This window comes from Mastigoproctus giganteus, chromosome 6 (genome assembly GCF_048544385.1).
Source record: "Mastigoproctus giganteus isolate SK-2022 chromosome 6, ASM4854438v1, whole genome shotgun sequence".
In the NCBI taxonomy this organism is placed as follows: Eukaryota; Metazoa; Arthropoda; class Arachnida; order Uropygi; family Thelyphonidae; genus Mastigoproctus; species Mastigoproctus giganteus.
Genome location: NC_143580.1, coordinates 209,090,091 through 209,107,697, shown reverse-complemented (window position 1 = coordinate 209,107,697; position 17,607 = coordinate 209,090,091). Strand labels below are relative to the sequence as shown.

The window sequence follows — 17,607 nt, the reverse complement described above, 5'->3', positions numbered from 1 at the left end:
TCTCTCTCTCTCTCTCTCTCTCTCTCTCTCTCTCTCTCTCTCTCACTCACTCACACACACACACACACACACACACACAGGGGTAACTCAGGATTTTTTTTTTTTTTTTTTTTTGGCTGGTGCAGCAAAAGCCTTAGGCTTCCTTGCACCATATGGCTAATAATAATATAGATTATCAGGATTATCCTCGAGATGATTCTGCAGTCTGTGTCCTTGAGGAAGAGCTAATTAGTGAATCTTTTTTTTTTTTTCGCTTTTCATCTTATTTGGCGGAATTTGGCTTTCATCCTTTTAAAGGTAATTAAGTTACTGGTTGTGGGGAATTTGCAAAACAAGTTCCAAGCTTCCCCCCCTCCTGATTAGTGTGTGTGTGTGTGTGTGTGTGTGTGTGTGTGTGTGTGTGTGTGTGTGTGTGTGTGTGTGTGTGTGTGTGTGTGTGTGTGCAATCCTGATTCCATGAGTATTTACTGTGTTTGCTCTTCCCCTGCAAAGATTTGCAATATTTGATTAGTTATGTGTTCTGTGACATTATCTACGGACTGGGATTACACTATTTCATCAGTAGATTGGGTATCAGAGGCGAATTCATTCCAATGTGCCCTATGAAATTTCCAAGTGTAGCAATGCAGAGAAGTGGGGGGGGTTTACCCGTGTTTCCAGCTTTCAGAGGATCGGTAGATGATCACTACTCATTAGATTTTCAAGAAAAAACCACTCTGTACTGGTGTATATTTATATGTGTGTGTGTATATATATATATATATATAAAGAGAGAAACGTTGAAAGATTTATTGCACTCCTGGTTCCTGTAGGGAAATGAATACAGGTAGGCTCGCCAGCATTCAAAAGGGTAAGTTGACAAACATCAAGAAGTGATTCTATTAGTTCTCTGGTTGATTGTTGGAGATCCCCACAGATGATGGGCATTGCAGTCTCCGAGCAAGCAGAACGGATATGGTAGCGTGTCTATTAGATTTTCTAGGTCACCTGAAGAGAATAACAAATTAGGAGAGGGATATATATATATATAGAGAGAGAGAGAGAGAGAGAGAGAGAGAGAGAGAGAGAGAGAGAGAGATGCTATTGTAAGAGTAGTGCCAATTACAGTGAGCACTGCGACTTTGGATGGAATGTTGTTTCTAATAAGAACTGCCACCACCCCTCCACAAGCTGGCAAGTCACTCCTCTCATCTGAAAATAGTGTAATTTTTAAAGGTAGGACACACGTGTGAATTTAAATAAGTTTCCTGAGGAGCTGGTTTGTAGTGTTTGATGAGATCATATAAATTATCTTTTGTGTTGCAAAAGCCTCTACAATTCCATTGAGGCGCCTCCGTAGCCAGGTGGACAGCAGCAGAAGTGCGTAGCACACGCTTCTTGATTAGACCGGTGTTCGAGCCCGTGACCACCAAATACGGAGGATGCGGAAAAGTCAGAGAATGACTACCGTATATCCCGGAGCAATATGGCCTTAGTTGCTAATGCTCCTAAAACCAAATAACAACAACAACCAATTACAAAATTTACTATAACCTCTTTTACTCTTTCTGCGCTGTTTTGCCTTTTTCCAACCTTAGCATTGAAGTCCCCCATAATGATAGTGTAGTGAGTTTTCTGCTCGTCTAGAAGACTCTCAATTTTGGTGTACATTTCTTCAACCTCTTCATCGTCATGGCTCGATGTTGGTGAATAAATCATTATAATCTTTAGCTTATACCTCTTAGAAATCCTGAGTAGTAGTCTCGACACCCTTGGTGATGTACTTTTGAATTACAAAATGTTGTTTTTTAAATCATTATGGAACAGAAACCGAACTCCACCTTCACTCGTTTCACTGTTTCCATTGGTATACAGCAGATTTTCACTTGATAAACTCATGTGATTCATTTCTTCTTCTTGTTTCAGCCAAACCGATGATATTCCAATTCACATTTTCTAATTTCTTTTCCAGCTCTAATATCCTGTCTTCACCAATTAGCAATCTTACGTTGTAACAGGCCAAGTTCAGTTTCCATGCATGGCAGCCTGATCGTACCCAGAGATTGTTTGCACCCTCTGCTTCCACTCTGATCCTCTCGCTGCAGTAAGAGGGGGAGTGAAAGCCGCTGGGAACTGAGGGCCATTTGTTTCGTTGTGCTGTCATGTGCTGGAGGGTTTTGTCTTTTCCTCTTCACGCTGACCAGGCACCTTGAAGGGAACCACTCTGCTCATTTGTTGCCACCTAACTGACGTAACAGGGCTTACCAATGAGAAGTTGTGCATGAGAGGATTTTAGGGAGGCAGGTCAACCGGACTTCTCCTAAATCTTCTGAAATAGAAAGATACTGGATCCATCTGTGCTTCAGACTGAGTGTCTGATAACACACAGAATGCCTGTTCCCCTCTAAGCCCCCTCCTATCTAAAACTTACTTACAATTTGTAAGACTAAGGTTACTATTACTTAATGGGAATGTAAAAAAACCTTAACAAAGAACAAAGAACTCTAGAAATCACTCAGAGAATCGCTTGATCACTATAACACTTGACACCTGGGGCCAGTTATTGTCACGGAAACAGGAAATATATTCTGCAACAAGGATAAGATGAATAGGACCAGGGTAAGACTGCAAAGCACAAAAATTGATGAAGTTGTAAAGCAGATATCTTTAAAGGGCATGGCAGCTGATAATATTGTATAATTTGGCACTAATGATATTAAGAGTAAGAGATCTGATGATTTACTTAAGAAGTACACGGCAATGTTGTGAGTTAGGGTTGAATTTGAAAGTATCTAACTTTGCCCAGACACATTAAGAGGGAGTAAAGTTGAGAGACTTGCCAATCAAATTTGCCCTGAAAAGAATGTGTAAAGCTCATAGGAAAAATTTTTCTCAGTGGTCTGTGCTTATTAACAGAACCTCTTTTGTGATGGTAGTGGGGTATAATTAATGGGACAGGGTATAAATCTATTTGCTAATGCTATCAACAATGTGATGGGTGATTGGAAATTGCTAGCTTTGGGGGACAAACTAATAGCTAGAACCACAGTGAGAGGTGAAAGTGATTCTTGTGCTACTTTCATTGGAACATGAAGCAGCCTGGAATTATTATTATTATTAGCTATAGGGTGAAAAAAGCCTAAGGCTTATGCTGCAACAGCCAAAAAAAAAAAATATATTTTCCGATAGAGAGAGAGAGAGAGAGAGAGAGAGAGAGAGAGAGAGAGAGAGAGTCAAAAAGAAATCACCAAGAAAGAGAAGAATGATGATATCCAGCTCAGGACCCTGGGTGTGCCAAGCCCATACCCACCAGATGTGAGCCCCTGGGGTTAATGCAAGGTGTCAGAAATTTTAAGCCCTCCAATCAGTTATAACAGAACAAGTAAATAAATGGGCTGCACTGAGATAACTAAGAGTCAGAATAAGTGCTTGAATACTTCATGTGCATTAATTCTGATAGCACTGTAAATAAATTTCATGAAATTTAAATATTGATTAAGTTGGCAAATGAGGGCATTGTGGAGATATCGGAGACATGGTGTCACTCAGCAATGCTAAATCAGAATATGAGGAGTACAATACCTAAAGGAAGAACAGGAGGGGTTATACCCTTTGTTAACAAGTAGATTAAACTGAAAGCAAATTAAATTGAAGTATCAGTCAACATGGGTTCCCAGTGCAATGTTGAGTTAGTCTGGTGTGACGTAAGACCTATGAAAATAAAATTGAGAGTAGCAGTGTTGACATCCTAAAGATTGTTATGAGTATAACAAAGTTTGCTGAGCACTGCAGAGAGGCTGCCAGAGCAGATCATGGGAATTGTCAGTGAAATACGGAATTTTGCTAGTAGGGAAAAGGAGGTGCTTATTCCTTTGTATAAGGCAATGGTCAGGCCATGCCTTGAGTACTGTATACAGGTCTGAAGGTCTCATTTTAGGAAGGATGTAGAGTTGCTTGAGCACGTACAGAGAAGGACAAGGTCGGTGAAGGGAATGAAAGGGTGATATTACGAAGAAAGGATTAAGTTCTGCAAATTGCAGCGTCTGGAGACTAATCACCTGCGAGGTTGTTGTTGTTATTTGGTTTTTTAGGAGCATTAGCAACTAAGGCCATATTGTTCCGGGGATATGCAGTGGTCTTTCCCCAACCTTTCCGCACCCTCTGTATTTGGTGGTCACGGGCTCGAATCCTGATCTAATCAAGAAGTGTGTGCCACACACTGCTGCTCCTGCCCACCTGGCTACGGAGGCACCACCTTGATCTGATTGATGTGTATAGGGCCTTGAATGGGATGAGCAAGCCCAATTCTGATGGGATTCTACCTCTAGCTCAGATTACGAACCTGAGGGAGCATAAGATCTTTATTGTACAGTTCACCAGTACACGCAGGTACCACGACCATACAATACCCTTCACGGCACCATGCCAGGGGTTAAGTTCAAATTGAGGAAGGATAGAGAATAGATGTGCAGAAATTTGCCTTTAGCCAGTGGGTAGCTGATAGCTTAAATAAATTCAAGGAGGAACTGGACAAATTTGTCAAGGGAATGGATGTGTGATTTTTTTTTTTTTTTTTTTTTTGGGGTTAATGCTACATAAGCTTGCTTTCTTGCATTACATGCCTCAATTACTACTACTATATTATCAAGAATAAAGGAAAGGACTTTTACTTTCATAAGTGCGACTACTACAGTGGTCTAAAGATAGCTTTTGAATTATATATAATGGGACTGTCTGATGATTTTACCAACAGCAAATTGTGCATGGGAGGCATTCAGGGGAGTAATTGCAGCAGCTGATAGATTTTTTGAAACCTGCGGTTTGGTCAATCACATGCTAGCAAGAATTTCTGGATTTATTGGATGGCTGTCTTCTACTGCAGCATGGTAGAAAGATAACAAGGGAAAGCAATACTCTTCATGTGGTTACCAGCAGTGATCCTTCATGCATTAAGAATCTGCAGGTAAAAGACCCACTGTGATTGTTGAATCACAGTGTATTAATGTGGAATTTAATTAAAGACATAGCTATTTTCAAGAATAAAGAAAATAGCTATGTCTTTAATTAAATTCCACATTAATACACTGTGATTCAAAGACATAGCTATTTTCAAGAATAAAGAGAAAATGCTTTTCCTTACATAAGAGTGACTACTGATGATGTTACCATCACCAAATTCTAAATGGGAAGTAATCAAAAAGGCTACAAGGATTTTATACCAACAAAGAAATACTGTTCAAGGGTTGGACCGAAATGAACGTCACAAACTACTGAGACACATTGCAGAGAACAAAAATGCATTGGATGCATATAAATTATCAGGTGATGCCAAAAGCCTATGGTAGATATAAATTTGTCTGTAATCAAGTCATAAAGGAGGTCAGGCAAGCTAAAGCAGATTATGAGAAGTCTCTTGCAAAGAATAACAGCAAAGCCTTCTATGCTTATATTATCAGCAGAAGGAACTGAATCACACAGGGTCCCTTGATGTCAATGGTTTGATGACTCTGCTAATACTGAGGACAAATTGAATAGGTATTTTGCATCTGCATTAATAAATAAGGAATTCTTAAGGAAATAGATGGCAGAAGTTTATCAAACTTAAATGACTCTGTGATAACTGAAGGAAAGTGAAATATGAATTATTGAAGCTTACCATAATACAGGAGGAAGCAGCATAAGAGATAATTATGAGAGCATCCCTGGATTCAGGGAAGATCCCTATGGACTGGAGATATGTGAATCTATCCTCAATTTGTTACTTGTCTGACCAACTTAGTGGATACGATGACAGTGTCAAGAGAACTGCATGCTAAAAATAATAATTTTTATATCGTATACTTGGATATCAGGAAAGCTTTTAATACTGTTGCACATAAAAGGCTGTTCCACAAACTGGAATATCATATTAAGGGCAAGTTACTGCTATGGACAAAGAGATGGCTGAGTTGGAGAAGACAGAGAGTAGTTATCAATGGGCACTGCTCTTCGAGGACGAACGTTATTAGCAGAGTTCGAGGGTACAGTGCTGGGCCCATTTGAAAGTATCTAACTTTGCCCAGACACATTAAGAGGGAGTAAAGTTGAGAGCCTTGCCAATCAAATTTGCCCTGAAAAGAATGTGTAAAGCTTTATCAGTATCGTTAATAAATATTGATTACAATATTTATTAACGATACTGATAAAGATATATCAGGCTTAATGTCTAAGTTTGCAGTGACACAAAGGTTGGGAGGATGGTTCATTACAGTAATCAAGGTAAGATATTTCAACATGATCAAAAAAATTCAGGCTGAAATGGGAACTAAGATTTAACACTGACAAATGCTAAGTACTGGATATGGATACCAGTAATACCAGACTAATATATCATCTGTGTGATAATACACTCAGCTTAGTGGAAACTGAAAAAAACCTGGGGTAATTGCTTAATCCATATAAATACATCTCTGAGCTGTGCAAACAGACTTCCAGGTTTTGGGGATAAGTAGGTGATTATCCCTTTGTCCAAGGCCATGTTGGGTGCCACATCTTGAGAACTGCATACAGGTCCAGAGGCCTCATTTTAGTAAGGATGTAGCTGTTGAAACAGGTACAGAGAAGGGCAAAAAGACTGGTGAGGGAAACAAAGAGGGTGCTCTTACCATGAAAGGCTTCAGCTCTGCAACTGCAGCATCTGGAGACTAGGCACTTGTGAGGTGATTTAATCGAGATGTTTAAAGTTTTGAATGGATTGGGCAAATTCAGTGCTGATGGCATTCTTCCTCTTGCTGAGATTACACACATTGAGGGGGATCATAAATTCAAATTGAAAAAGAATGGTTGCAGGATAAATGTGTAGAAGTTTGTTTTCAGAATGTGGGTGGTTGATTGTTGGAACAAACTTCTATCTGCTGTTGTGGAAGTGGGTAGTTTGAATAAATGCAAGGAAGAGCTAAACAAATTCTTGGAGGGTGAGGTGGGTAATTTTTTTGTTGGCTGTTGCTCTATAATCATACTTTATTGCATCATTTGCCACTACTAAAACTGCTTCATTGCGGCCAATATACCACCCAAATAGTTAAAAATGGGTGCGCATCTTGATCTTTTTTTCTTTGAAATGTGCAGGTCTAATCAAGCAATATGCTTACGAACACTGATGTATTATTTCAGGACCACAGATAAAACTGTAAACAACAATAAAACTAGACAATTATATTAAATGATAATTATAAGAACCTATTTACCTGGAGATCTATTGCAAACAACATAATGGAGGGCAGAGTTAGAATTTGTAGAGTCGGTATCGTTAATATCCGCATTGTGACAGGCGAGCAGCTGTGTTACCTTACCCAAAGCCGGTTCCCTAAGATCAACAAAAAATGAAAATGAAGAAAATAAATTAGACAGGCACTTAAACTACACGTGATCTATGATGATTATTTTCAGATGAATTCTATTTCAATTATGTTACTATGACTATTTTATGTTCATCAAGTCGTGGATATTTACCCAAAACAGTTTTGTTTTGTTTTTTTGTTAGTTGTTGGTGCATCGGCTTCTGTGGCCATAATGCATCTCCCAAACTTTTTGCATTTTCTACTCTGATCCAGAGCCCGAGACTGGATTCGAAGCTGCGATCTTTGGGTTGCCAGGCAGGCACTTTACCCACATGGCTAGCCCAGTCAGCACCAAAACACTGTAAAAGTTCTATTTTAACTGAGTGGATATAATAACTTCTTCATGCATAACTTAAAAATAAGCCTTATTAGATATGTAAAAAACTAAACACAAACCTGCTAGATTTCATGTAAAACAAGTTACATAACATACGTACTATATTGCATTTGAATATCAAATATGCCTAAAATGTAATGCAGTGCTTCAAGTGTTATAAAATTTTATATGGTACTCAAGAAATATTCAACACTTCACCATGTCACGTAATGTTCAGAAAAGGAGCAGCAATTGATGGGATTTGCTTTGCAGAATTAAGGATAAATAGGCTAACAGGACAAATCTTAGGCACAAGGGGAAAATTAACTTATTAATAAAAAATTGGGTTGAAAGGTCCAGATGAACATTCTACATAAGATCTAACTCCAAGAAACAGAGGTGCTGCTCTTCCAAATTTATATCAATACTTCTGTAAAGAGGACTAAGAAATTAGAATTGGACCTAAAACTTTCAAATAGGCCTATTAGATATATACTGAAAATCTGGTTTATTTTCCTTTAATGACTTTTAATGACTATCAAACCTTCACAATCAATGGAACACCTCAGGAACCACCCAAGATTGAATTACGTGGCTACATTTAAAAATTCACATATACATCCATTACCAGAGAAAAATTACTTCCTGAAACTGATTTCTCTAGCTTTCCATCACATCTGGGATGAGCTAACTGGTGAACTATATTATGAGAATCAAGCCCAGTTCTTTGAAAATAAAATCATAAGATATTAAGATAAAGAAGATAATCTTAATAAGATACGATAGTGTTACTTAATCCACTGAAGGAGCACGGCCAAGCCCAAGATCTCTCAATTCAAATAATCAGAAATCAATTAATAGAGGAAACAAATTCAGTATTTGCCAACTATTCCTAGAAAGGATATGGCAACTCATTTTATTATGAAATCCTTCAATGTCTGTCTGTCTGCCTGAATAATAAATCTCCTGATTTTGTAGAAAAGCATTTCTACTTAATTATTTTTATCCTCTTCTAATTAAGAATTCTCTTGATTTTCATCATGGAACCTATCAGAAAAACAAGAAGCTAAGGCACTATTTCTGTCGAATTCATTTCATGAAGTAAATAAAACACCCCACCAAAATAATCCAAACAGTGAAGATTTCTTTCCTTCCCTGTCCTTAGTTGCAATAGCACATGGTTTCACCCATAATTTATATAAATAAGCATTCATTTAGTCATAATCACTTGATCGCAGAGTAAAGTATATAAAAAATTCATGTACCTTACTCTAAGGAAAAATTCATGTACCTTACTAAAAGAAAAAAATTCATGTACCTTACTAAAAGGAAAAATTCATGAATCTAACTTCAATAACCAAATTCCCACTATGGGAATTAAGTTTATTGAAGTTAGATAATGACCTTCTTTCATAATACTTTGTTATATTCAGCAGGTCTCTAAAATACCAGATTTTCCTGAACAATGGAAGAGATATTTGGTGAGGCCACTTACAAAATCCAATAGTAACAAAAGATTTCAGGCATTTCTTCCATTCTTATTAATATTAGCAGTGGTAAATGATGCAAAAAAGCAAGCAAATACAGAGTGAGCCACATATTCAAACAACGTTTCGCCATAATTCCAAGCGGTTCTACTTTGCATGCAACTAGGTTGATTATAACCATCCTGCTCAAACTGCCATAATGCTTTTCAGAATAAATCAGAATTGCCAACAGTCTCACAGTCCACTTGTATCTCTTAGAATATTTTTAGAGGATACAGGGTTACTTACCAATTATTATACTGTTTATGCAGATGAGGTAAAACTACTAACGAAAATTTCCTCAACAGTCAACTCAGCTAATATAACTCCAAACAATAGCAATAAACTCCAGACACTTTTTACCTTCTTGCAAATTTGGGCATCACCTTGACAACAACAAACTAACTATTATGGTATTCTCACTAGAGGAGCAACCAACTATGAATATTACAAGCAACTGGGAAATCAGTGATATCTTCTGTTACCAGTCACAAAGAGTTCAATACATACAATGAATACATACTCACAAAATTTAATCATCTATGACTGACAGCCAAGCAGCATATAATAAATAAACAAATTTATTTTATGAAGAGAAAAATGTAAAACAACTCTTTTATATTGATAATAAAACATTTTATCATCAGCATAACTTTGTATCCTGCAATCTCATACACCACAGAAAGCTGAGCCTCAGTTTTCCCATCACTTCAGAGACCATTTGAGACCTTCAGAAGCCATAAAATGAATAACCCAATAAAATCCTCCCCAGATCAAAACCACAGCAACTAAACATATGAAGGATGCCAAACCCTATCACAATGAAACACACAATGTAAATATTTAAAATGTTATTGGGACGTTTATTTAAAATAAACGTCCCAACAGATTGAATACCAAATGGCATTAAAGCAGAATCAGATCAAACTCTGGAAACACTACAGCTCACAGAAATAAATCTCAAGGATTTTGATAAAGAACACGAAAAACTGATAGCACCTCACAGTGTGCATATGTGCAGTGATTGTTAAATTTAGTGTCCCAGTATATTAATTTGAAAGAGAGGTCCAGAACAAGATTATAGATAGATTTCTAGTCAGTCTAAGGAGGTCATTAATATATAAAAGGAAAAAAAAAAAGAGAAAGAACTGACTGAAACTTCGAGAACACTACCAATGAGGAAGTCAGAAGAAAAACTGCAATACACCACCAAACACAGTTTTTGGAGAAAAAACTAGACTTCCTTCCTTACATACATGAAAGTTTAAAGCATTTAAAAAAAACAGCAGACCAAAAGATGAAAGCTTGTTTAGAAGACCTATACGATAAACAGAATTGAAATCCTCAGAAAATATAAATGTCAGGAACTGCTTGAAGGATAAGTTTGAGTTTCAAACTTAACCGTCAAATTTGTCTAAGGCAATATCCATGGGTCGTAATACATTGGCTTACTTATGTTTATCAGTTTAGAGGATTGATACTGACAAAATCCATGATGGTGGTCACTGAATAAAGGATTGAGATAGCTGGCAGATGAGAAATTTCTCCATCACCATAGAAAGAATAAAGGAAAATGGAATGGAGAGAAAATTGGAAGGAAGAGATATATCAGCCTTCTAGTAAGCAGCTGGAAAAGATAAAATTTTCAAGTGGAAGGAAAATTGCCAGTGGAATAAGAAAGAGGTGCACAGGTTTCAAGAACAAGTGGAGCAATGCCATCAGGACCTGGAGCTATCCTGGCATCAAGATTATTCAATAGTCTTTAAACATCTTCTGACAGAAGACAAAAGAGGCAATGAAGGAAATGATTAAGTATGGCAGGAGGTGGTAAACTCTTGTCATACCTAATGCACTCCTCCTCTTGCTGAAAGAGTTAGACAGTATACAAAATAGTATACAAGAGTTAAGAAGAAAAACAGGATGCTAACAAGTCAGCTTTGTCTTTAACTGAGAATGCATTAGAATAATCAGGATGTAGCAGAGGTCAAAGTACGATGGACAAAAGTTGGGGACAGTAATTTTGGAAAAATGACTAAAATGCTTGTATGAGTTTTCTGTATGAGTTTTCTACACTTAGCTTGTTCAAAAACAAGTTTGAACTGATTAATACTTGTTTTTACAATTATTGTGGCATTAGAAAATGAAAACAGAACATAGACAGAAAATTAAGCTGGGGATTTGCATACAAGCTAATTGGGTATATATATATATATATATATATATATATATATATCACATTATCTCAAAGTTAAGAAAAAGGATTAAATTTTAGGGTAGAATGTGGAGGTAGGATCGATTTCAACCCACCAAGAATAATTTCACTGTCATGATCAGTGCAAACATCGAGTTGAGGATAGAAGATTAAACAATACTCCAATCAAGGAAAGTAAGAACAGAATTCTTGAAGGTCATACTCTTTTACATTTTTGTAATGCTACCCACACAAGGATCTGAGTGGCCATGAGAGGAGCACCAATGCAGAAGAAACCATCACAAACTGTGATATGAAGTATGCATACATACTTTGAAGGGTGGCTGGTGAGAAAAGGAACAAGAGTATTGAAAGCATGTTTATCTGATTTCCAATTGGTAAATGAATAAAATATGCAAGGGCATTAGTAACAGCAGAAGCCTCAGCATGTCAACCAGTAGGGTCATGCATACAAAAAGAAAACTAAAAGCAGCTGGAATTGTGCAAATTAAATTTGCCAATGAAAATTACCTCACCATTAGGAAAGTTTCCAGAAAATCAAATTTCAAACAATGGATGTCAAAGTTCCACGTGATCAGTAGAGATGGGAAACAATGGCAGCAACATAAGATTTTGAAAGAATGGGGTAGAGAGATTTTAAGCTGGATAAGACCAAAAAGAGGAAATTCCACATTAAGTCTTTTACAGGGAATACTAGAGCAGACCTCCATGAGCAGGCCTCTGTAGCCGAGTGATCAGGAGCAAGAGTGCAGTAGCACACGCTCTTTGAGTAGGCTGAGGTTCATGCCCCTGACTGCTAAATATGGTCGATCTGCCAACTCGCACTGGACAGCGTGAAGACAGATTATGGTCCATTTCCCTTAACATAAATTGTTGAGGAGGCTTCCATCCTATAGTGGGTTGACAATGGCTGCAGTTTACCCTTTATTAGACCAGACAAATGCACAATTACCACCTTTGAAGTGAAAAGAATCATAGCATGAATAATTAGGATAACTAAGATGAGCAGTAGTTGAGGCACTGACAACTAGGATTGTGTCATACAAAATAAGTGGAGCTAGGCAGATTGCAGGTGGAAATGGAGATCACGTGCAGGGGAAGACACAAGCTTTTTGATAATGCCCCTTTGTAAGAAAAAGATGATAGGATTTTGGCAGATTGTAAGTAGAAACGGACATCACTGAAATTGGAACTGAGGCCACATATTTGTTAAATAAAGGTGGAATATTTTGGAAAGTTTAAGTCTTTTTGAAGATAATTTTGTTCTATTACTTTGACTATTCATGATGTATTCAGCAGATGTGTGTGTGGGGGGGGGGGAAGGGGATGCTATATGACAATGAAAATTTTGAATTTGATATACACAAAAGCATATACCCAGATCTTTGCTATAACATGGGCTTGTGGTTTGGTTTGATGGACGTCAGGTGCTAACCTGCAAACACCATTTTAGAGCAGTATTCTTGAAATACAGTCAAAGCTGTATATAATGACCCACCAGAAAATGGTTATTAAACTGGAGGGGCATTATACTGATTGTTCATAAAATAGCATTTGTTTCAGCGGAGAATTCAAGGTAGGGGAATGCACCCCCCCCTGAAAAAAAAGCAGGGAATTTTTACAATGTTTACACTGCATTATAAGTTACCTTTCACTAGCAAAGTACATCTTTTATACTAAAATATAGCAATAGAATTGCTTGTACAGTGCAGTATGCTCTTGAACTTTAGCTTACCTAAAGAGTTTCCTGCAGATTTCTAACATTTTTCCACAGATTTCTGTTTGGAAATTTTATTAGTAAACTGGTTTTCACTTCTTCAAGAAAGATTGCTGCAGAATTTGCCCTTTTCAAAAGTGTTGAGTCAAAGATTCGTTCATAAAAATGGTGATGCTGTATAGACTTGGATGTCAGGAGCTTTCCAAAGCTTCAACTAGAAAAGGGAAATCTAGCTGAATATCTCTTACACTCAAGCATGCTAGGAGGAAATATTAAAAGGCCAAGCATGACTTGGAATAATTTTTTATATTTCAAGCTTCTTTCTGCACTTTTCAGTTCCCCATCCACAGACCACTGTAACTAATTCTTTCAGCTTATTATTATTTATCAAAGAAGAACTGATACTACAAAATAACCTTTTTATGAATGATATTAAGAATCACAAATTTTGGACATGAAATGCAAGTTAGTAGTACTATGGATAAAAGGACAGCTGAGTTGGAGAAGACAGAGAAAGGTAATTAACGGGCATTGCTACGCTTCTTATTAAAGGAGTAGCCCAGAACTCAATGTTATGCCCATTATTATTGTTTTTAAAATCTATTAATGATACTGATAGAATATCAGGCTTAATTTCAAAGTGTGCAGAGGATACAAAGGTTACTGTCATTAACCACAGTGGTTAATGACAGTAATCAGAGCATGCAAAAATTGAAATTTAACTTTGTCAAATAAAAGGCATACTGAATGTGGGTGGCAGTAACCAGAGATTAATGTGGTACCAGGCTGAAGGTAGTAAAGAAAGAAAAAAGACCTGTGCAGTCAAATGTGAAGTTCTTTGAGCATTGCAGATGGGCTATTAGGACAACTTATTGGGTTTTGTAAATGATATATAGGAATTTTTCCAGCAAGATAAGGAGGGAGATTATTCCTTTGTATACAGCAATGGTTAAGTCACATCTTGAGCAGGGTGTACAAGTTTAGAAATCTCATTTTAGAAAGGATGTGTATCTGTTGAAACAGGTGTACAGAGAATGATGACATCCTTACTCTAGTTCAGATGCCACACATAAGGAGGGAGGGGCTCAAATTTAAACTGATCAAGGATGGTTGCACAGAAATATGATTTCAGCAAGAGAGTAGATCATTGTCAGAAAAACTTCTATCTACTGGCATGGAAGTGGATAGTTTGCATAAATTTAAAGAAGAATTAGGCATAACACGAATTATAAAATGATACCAGACGTTCTTTAATACAAATTAAAATTAAGTTCGTATGAGTTTTTATTCCAAACTACGTTAAAAATTACATATGGGTTATCAATGACTCAACACTGGGTTGCCTCATCAGTTCGTCTCTGTCTATTGTTGTGTGAAGACAGGCTGCAGCTTGTTATCCTATAAAAGTGTACAGTACTGTATTATATTTTCAATTTTAATAAAACTGCCCTTGCAAACGGAAGAATACTTGTAGTACAAATAACACGTGTAAAAAACAGGAAGCTTGTTATTACATTAGAACAAAAATTGGATGAAATAAAATAACATGCATGTGGCAATAGCAATTCTAAAATAGGCTGAGATATTGGAATGGATGAATAAACAGTAAATAATATTATAAAACATTCTGATGAAATAAAAGAAAAAGGTAAAAGTTTCATCAGCTTATTGTGGCTTCCAAACAACTACTACTAGGAATAAAAGCATTGCAATGACAGAAATGACACATCTCTTATCTGTGTGAGTAGAAGACAGCAAATCAAAAATGTATTACTCTTAGCAAAACGTATTCCCCTTAACAACAGCTTTGAGTCTCTTTACAGCAGTGAAAGAAATGGAGTTCAGCAGGAAATGAAGAAACCTTTATCGCAAGCAATGATTGGTTTCACCATTTTAGAAATCGAATTCAATTGCATAATGTTAAAATTACTGGTGGGTTTGCCAATACAGATAGAGAAGCTGCAGCTAATTATCCCAATGTTTTGAAGAAAATAGTGGAGGAAGGTGGATACACAGACCAACAGATTTTTAATGGTGATGAAACTGGATTATTTTGGAAAAGAATGCCTCCAGATTTAAACCAATGCTTTCATTGAATCCTCGCACTCTTAGGGGCTGCAATCAGCAATCGCTTCCAGTTTTTTGGCATTGAAATAAGAAAACATGGGTACCCAAAGCTTTTTTTGAAGATTGGTTTTCAACATATTTTTGCCCGGATGTTGAAAATTGGAAGAATAATATTGCTTTTAAAGCACTGGAGATTTTAGATAATGCCAACTACACTTAGTAAATTGTGTGAGAATGTAAAAGTCTTATTTTTACCAGCAAACACAACAGCTTTATTGCAGCCCATGGACCAAAGGATAATCCTAACGTTCAAAGTCAAACAGGGAATTACTCAAACAACAGGTGACAATGCAGTTTCTTTAACTGACTTCTGGAAAAAATATAGTATCAAATATGCAATTGAAAATACAGGGTGTCTCAAAAATATTGGTACAAACGTTTAGGGGAGGTAGGTAACATCTAAAGGAATGTGAATCGCATAGGAACCCATAACCAGAAACGTCACCGTAAGTCGGTACACGGCACTGTTCATCAGTTCGCGAGAGGGAAAATTTCTGGTTTACTCATTCAAGCAGTAGTTGCCGCACAAAGAGCATGCATCGATATATGAACTGTGAGCTTGCAGACGTACACCTAGTGTATGGATTAGCAGAGGGCCCACACGGTGTGCGCCCCCATGCGGCACAACATCACTTCGCAATAAATGTGTGGGCAGGTATGGTCGATGACTGCTTAGTCGGCCCATACCTCTTACCATCCCGTATGAACTCCACTAAATATCAGATCTTTCTTGAACAAGTTCTACCAGGGTTACTTGACGATGTTCCAGCAAAAGTGAGATGCAACATTTGGTTTCAACATGACAGGGTGCCTGCCCATTGCGGAAGGTGTGTTTGTGACCATTTGAACAGGCGTTTTGGGCATTGATGGATTGGCCAGGGTGGACCTGTTGCCTGGCCCCCACGTTCACATGACTTATTGAGCCTTGATTTCTTTATGTGGCTGCCCTCAAATCTATCGTGTTTGAATCTCCTGTGGAGACGGAAATGGATCTCCTGGCGAGACTCATCTGTGCTGCTGCTACTGTGAAAAAAAACTCCAGGTGGGTTCAACCGGGTCCGCCAATCCATGCTGCATCAGTGTCACGCATGCATCGCATCTCATGGTGGAACCTTCGAGCATCTGTTGTAACATCATGAAATGAATCCATCTCGTACTCCATTCTTAATATTATGTCAAATAAACCCCAAGGGCTCACATCTGGTGAGCATGGGTTTGGCACACCCAGGGTCCTGAGCTGGATATCATCATTCTTCTCTTTCTTGGTGATTTCCTTCTACATCTCTCTCTCTCTCTCTCTCTCTCTCTCAGGGTAATTCAGAATTTTTTTTTTTGCCTGGTGTAGCATAAGCCTCAGGCTTCCTTGCACCATAAAGCTAATAATAATAATAATAATAAATGTTTGCCACTAATTACTATCTTGTGTCATTTCTGCTTCTTGTGCCTCTGCTACTACTTTCCATGATGTTTCCGATTATGGGTTCATATGCGATTCACATTCCTTTACATGTTACCTACCTCCCCTAAATGTTTGTACCAATATTTTTGAGACACCCCGTATATATATCCCATTCTTTGGAAGAAATAACTGCAAGCAATATTGCAAGCATTGTAGAAGGAAATTTTGCCTCATTGTGCAAATAATTTTGATGAATTTCCCTCTCAAGTGCAAGCTGTTGTTGAAGAAATAACAGATATTCAAAGATGGCTTGGTTTATATGAACTGGGCACTACAAATGTCTGTGACTTGCCTGAATCAAACCCAGAAGAAATGACTGATGGAGACCTTAATTAAGATCAATAGCATGCATTTGAAGAAGCCGACAATGCTGATGAAGAAGTGGAAAATGTGCAAATGAAAGAGTTCACCATCAAAGAATACGAAAAGATATTGCAAACTCTGGAAGCTTTAAGACGAGTTATCGATGCTGACCCCATAGATGGAAGCATGCAAGTCTGCTGAGATATAAAGTTTTCAACAACTACAACTGCATGTATGAAGACTTAAAGAAAGAGAAGTCAGTTCAGTCTAGCCCACTAAAATATTTTAAGAAAAATATATATAAAACACTTTCTTTGCTTAGTTTATAATATACAAACTTGAATCAGAAATACATTTTTATTATCCTTTGGTAATACTGTACAGTATATACTGTTAATAATTAGATAATCACTTCAAGCCAGCAGACTGTTTACTGCTGTAACAATACGTGTTTTATTCTTTATTAAGAAATAGATCTTTATGACAGAAAGGTAGATGAAAGTCAAACTAAGTTCACAAACATACCAGACTTATTCATAAAGTCATACAGCTTCTACTATGATGTTACTAAATATTTAAAATAATAACA

At 37.2% G+C, this 17,607-nt stretch overlaps 1 protein-coding gene across 4 annotated transcripts in view; it reads right to left on the bottom strand.

The window, feature by feature from the left end:
- The window catches only part of LOC150084913 (poly [ADP-ribose] polymerase tankyrase-like), a 1,170,388-nt gene that overhangs the window by 380,720 nt on the left and 772,061 nt on the right, over positions 1 to 17,607 (bottom strand). For all 4 annotated transcript variants that reach the window (XM_090376702.1, XM_090376704.1, XM_090376701.1 and 1 more), the window contains one exon: positions 7,206 to 7,324. In XM_090376702.1, the coding sequence (XP_090232828.1) occupies positions 7,206 to 7,324 (119 nt within the window). The remainder of the gene's footprint in view (positions 1 to 7,205; positions 7,325 to 17,607) is intronic.